The sequence below is a fragment of the Coregonus lavaretus genome (genome assembly GCF_964263955.1).
Source record: "Coregonus lavaretus genome assembly, contig: HAP1_SCAFFOLD_4111, whole genome shotgun sequence".
Classification (NCBI taxonomy): domain Eukaryota; kingdom Metazoa; phylum Chordata; class Actinopteri; order Salmoniformes; family Salmonidae; genus Coregonus; species Coregonus lavaretus.
In genome coordinates this window covers 15,001-20,000 of record NW_028165607.1, presented here as the reverse complement: position 1 = coordinate 20,000, position 5,000 = coordinate 15,001, and the positions used below count along the sequence as shown (strand labels likewise).

The 5,000-nt window shown below is 36.4% G+C and overlaps 1 protein-coding gene across 1 annotated transcript in view; it reads left to right on the top strand.

The window, feature by feature from the left end:
* The window catches only part of LOC311115680 (voltage-dependent T-type calcium channel subunit alpha-1G-like), a gene marked incomplete at both ends in the record, with an annotated part of 40,890 nt that overhangs the window by 32,640 nt on the left and 3,250 nt on the right, over positions 1–5,000 (top strand). The window contains 2 exons of the mRNA XM_084190837.1: positions 1–35; positions 334–519. The exon at positions 1–35 is cut by the window's left edge and continues 117 nt beyond it. Of these exons, the coding sequence (XP_084046963.1) occupies positions 1–35; positions 334–519 (221 nt within the window). The remainder of the gene's footprint in view (positions 36–333; positions 520–5,000) is intronic.

Here is a 5,000-nt window from a genome sequence, read left to right as displayed (position 1 = left end):
TACAACATCTTCGACGGAATCATAGTGGTCATCAGGTAAGCAAGGCAAATTGACAAATTAATGTATAACTTATGGCACACTGCCAGTCTTAATATTGGTAGGGCATCACTCTTCAGATCAGGGCCCGTATCCACAAAGCCTCTCAGAGTAGGAATGCGGATCTAGAATCAGGCCCCCACCTGTCCATATCACGGCATTCATTATGATCTAAAAGGTGAAACTGATCCTAGATCACCACTCCTACTCTGAGATGCTTTGAGGACACGGGCCCACGTTTGTCTTACCAATAAATGGTTGATCCTATAACCGACGGCGTCCTATCTCTCTCCCCAGTGTGTGGGAGATCGTGGGCCAGCAGGGCGGTGGTCTGTCTGTGTTGCGAACCTTCAGACTGATGCGTGTGTTGAAGCTGGTGCGCTTCATGCCTGCTCTGCAGAGACAGCTGGTGGTGCTGATGAAGACCATGGACAACGTGGCCACCTTCTGTATGCTACTCATGTTGTTCATCTTCATCTTCAGGTAGCTATTGACTTTCCAAGAATGGAATTAAAAGGGCTTTGGATACAAGCTGACACACATTTTTATAGAAAGAAAGGGGGGTAGCCTTTATCGTCCTCGTCTTAAAGTTATGAGCTAAAGAAGGAGGAGGAGAGGAGAGACAAATGAGGAGGAAAGGAGTTAGAGAAGTGAGTGGGGTAGAGTTGGGACTGTATTCAGTTAGAAAGGAGTATTGGTCTAATGGAGAGTACTAAAGATTACTGGTCTAATTGAGAGTACTAAAGATAATTGGACAAATGGAGAGTACTAAAGAGTACTGGTCTAATGGAGAGTACTAAAGAGTACTGGTCTAATGGAGAGTACTCAAGAGTAATGATCTAATGATGAGTACTAAATAGTACTGGTCTAATGGAGAGTACTAAAGAGTACTGGTCTAATTGAGAGTACTAAAGAGTACTGGTCTAATGGAGAGTAATAAAGTGTACTGGTCTAATGGAGAGAACTAAAAAGTACTAGTCTAATGTAGAGTACTAAAGAGTACTGGTCTAATGGAGAGTACTAAAGAGTACTGGTATAATGGAGATAACTAAAGAGAACTGGTCTAATTGAGAGTACTAAAGAGTACTGGTCTAATGGAGAGGACTAAAGAGTACTGGTCTAATGGAGAGTACTAAAGAGTACTGGTCTAATGGAGAGTACTAAAGAGTAATGGTCTAATGGAGAGTACTAAAGAGTCCTGGTCTAATGGAGAGTACTAAAGAGTACTGGTCTAATGGAGAGTACTAAAGAGTACTGGTCTAATGGAGAGTACTAAAGAGTAATGGTCTAATGGAGAGTACTAAAGAGTAATGGTCTAATGGAGAGTACTAAAGAGTACTGGTCTAATGGAGAGTACTAAAGAGTAATGGTCTAATTGAGAGTACTAAAGAGTACTGGTCTAATGGAGAGTACTAAAGAGTAATGGTCTAATGGAGAGTACTAAAGAGTAGAGTACTGGTCTAATGGAGAGTCCTAAAAACTACTGGTCTAATGGAGAGTACTAAAGAGTAATGGTCTAATTGAGAGTACTAAAGAGTAATGATCTAATGGAGAGTACTAAAGAGTAATGGTCTAATTGAGAGTACTAAAGAGTAATGATCTAATGGAGAGTACTAAAGAGTAATGGTCTAATTGAGAGTACTAAAGAGTAATGGTCTAATGGAGAGTACTAAATAGTACTGGTCTAATGGAGAGTACTAAAGAGTACTGGTCAAATGGAGAGTACTAAAGAGTACTGGTCTAATGGAGAGTAATAAAGTGTACTGGTCTACTGGAGATTACTAAAGAGTAATGGTCTAATGGAGAGTACTAAAGAGTACCGGTCTAATGGAGAGTACTAAATAGTACTGGTCAAATGGAGAGTACTAAACAGTAGTGATCTAATGGAGAGTAATAAAGTGTACTGGTCTAATGGAGAGAACTAAAAAGTACTAGTCTAATGTAGAGTACTAAAGAGTACTGGTCTAATGGAGAGTTCTAATGAGTACTGGTCTAATGGAGAGTACTAAAGAGTACTAGTCTAATGTAGAGTACTAAAGAGTAATGATCTAATGGAGAGTACTAATGAGTATTGGTCTAATTGAGAGTACTAAAGAATACTAGTCTAATGGAGAGTACTAAAGCATATTGGTACAATAGAAAGTACTAAGTAGTATTGGTCTAATGGAGAGTACTAAAGAGTATTGGTCTAATGGTGAGTTCTAAAGAGTATTGGTCTAATGAAGAGTGTTAGCGAGTATTGGTCTAATGTAGAGTGCTAACGATTATTGATCTAAAGTAGACTACTAAAAATTGTTGGTTTTTGGAGAGTACTTAATAGTATTGTTCTAATGGAGAGTACTAAATAGTATTGGTCTAATGGAGAGTACTAAAAAGGATTGGTTTAATGTAAAGTACTAAAGAGTTTTGGTCAAATGGTGAACACTAAAGATTATTGGTGTAATGGTGAGTACACAAGTGTATTGGTCTAATACAGATTACTAAAAAGTACTGGTCTAATTGAGAGTACAAAAGAGTATTGGTCTACTGTAGAATACTAAAGAGTATTGGTCTAATGGAGAGTACTAAAGAGCATTGGTCTAATAGAGAGTATTAAAGAGTAATGGTCTAATGGAGAGTATAAATTGTATTGGTACTATTAAATTTACTAAGTAGTATTGATCTTATGGCGAATACTAAAGAGTATTGGTCTAATGGTGAGTTCGAAAGAGTATTGGTATAATGGAGAGTATTAAAGAGTATTGGTACTATTAAACGTACTAAGTAGTATTGATCTTATGGCGAGTACTAATGAGTATTGGTCTAATGGTGAGTTCTAAAGAGTATTGGTATAAGGAGCGTACTAAATAGTATTGGTCTAATGTTGAGTGATAACGAGTATTTGTCTAATGTAGAGTGCTAATGAGTATTGGTCTATTGGAGAGTACTAAATAATATTGGTCTAATGGAGAGTTCTTGGCAGTATTGGTCTAATGTAGAGTACTAAATAGTATTCGTCTAATGGAGAGTACTAAAGAGTATTGGTCTAATGTAGAGTACTAAATAGTGTTGGTCTAATGGAGAGTGCTAAATATTATTGGTCTAATTGAGAGTACTAAAGAGTACTGGTCTAATGGAGAGTACTACATGGTACTTGTCTAATAGAGAGTACTAAATAGTACTGATCTAATGAACAGTACTAACGAGTACTGGTCTAATGGTGAGTACTAAAGATTGTTGGTCTTTTTGAGAGTACTAAAGATTATTGGTCTAATGGAGAGTACTACATAGTATTTGTGTAATGGAGAGTACTAAAGAATATTGGTACAATGGAAAGTACTAAATAGTGTTGGTCTAATGGAGAGTACTAAGTAGTATTGGTCAATTGGTGAACACTGAAGATTGTTGGTTTAATGGTGAGTACAAAAGTGTATTGGTTTAATGGCGAGTTCTAAAGAGTACTAGTCTAATGGAGAGTACTAAAGAGTACTGGTGTAATGGAGAGTACTAAATAGTATTTGTGTAATGGAGAGTACTAAGTAGTATTGGTCAATTGGTGAACACTGAAGATTGTTGGTTTAATGGTGAGTACAAAAGTGTATTGGTTTAATGGCGAGTTCTAAAGAGTACTAGTCTAATGGAGAGTACTAAAGAGTACTGGTGTAATGGAGAGTACTAAATAGTATTTGTGTAATGGAGAGTACTAAAGAATATTGGTACAATGGAAAGTACTAAATAGTGTTGGTCTAATGGAGAGTACTAAGTAGTATTGGTCAATTGGTGAACACTAAAGATTGTTGGTGTAATGGTGAGTACACAAGTGTATTGGTTTAATGGCGAGTTCTAAAGAGTAGTAGTCTAATGGAGAGTACTAAAGAGTACTAGTGTAATGGAGAGTACTACAGAGTACTGGTCTAATGGAAATTGCTTTAGAGTACTGGTCTAATGGTGAGTACTAAAGATTGTTGGTCTTTTGGAGAGTACTAAATAGTGTTGGTCAAATGGAGAGAACTAAAGAGTATTGGTCTAATGTAGAGTTCTAAAGAGTATTGGTCTAATGTAGGGTACTAAAGAGTTTTCATCTAATGGAGAGTACTAAAGAGTATTGGTCTAATGGAGAGTACTAAAGAGTACTGGTCTAATGGAGAGTACTAAAGAGTACTGGTCTAATGGAGAGTACTAAAGAGTATTGGTCTAGTGGAGAGTATTACAGAGTATTGGTGCAATGATAAGTACTAAGTAGGATTCGTCTAATGGAGAATACTAAAGAGTATTGGTCTAATGTAGACTACTAAAATGTATTGGTCTAATGGAGAGTACTAAAGAGTGTGGATCTAATGTAGAGTACTAAAGAGTACTGGTCTAATGGAGAGTACTACAGAGTATTGTTCTAATGGATAGTTCTAAAGAGTATTTGTCTAGTGTAGAGTATTGAAGTGTATTGGTGCAATGAAAAGTACTATGTAGTATTGGTCAGATTGAGACTACTAAATAGTACTGGTCTAATGAAGAGTACTAAATAGTAGTGTTCTAATTGAGAGTACTAAATAGTACTTGTCTAATGGAGAGTACTAAAGAGTGTTTGTCTAATGGAGAGTACTAAAGATTGTTGGTCTTTTGGAGAGTACTAAAGAGTATTGGTCTAATGGATAGTACTAAATAGTTTTGGTCTAATGGAGAGTACTAAAGAGTATTGGTCTAATGGAGAGGACTAAATAATATTGGTACAATGGAAAGTACTAAGTAGCATTGGTCTAATGGAGAGTACTAAGTAGTATTGATCTAATGGAGACTACTAAAGAGGATTTGTTTATTGGAAAGTACTAAAGAGTATTGGTCAGATGGTGAACACTAAATATTATTGGTGTAATGGTGAGTACAAAATGTTATTGGTCTAATGGAGAGTGCTAAAGAGTATTGGTCTAATGGAGAGTTCTAAAGAGTATTGGTCTAGTGGAGAGTATTAACGAGTGTTGGTGCAATGA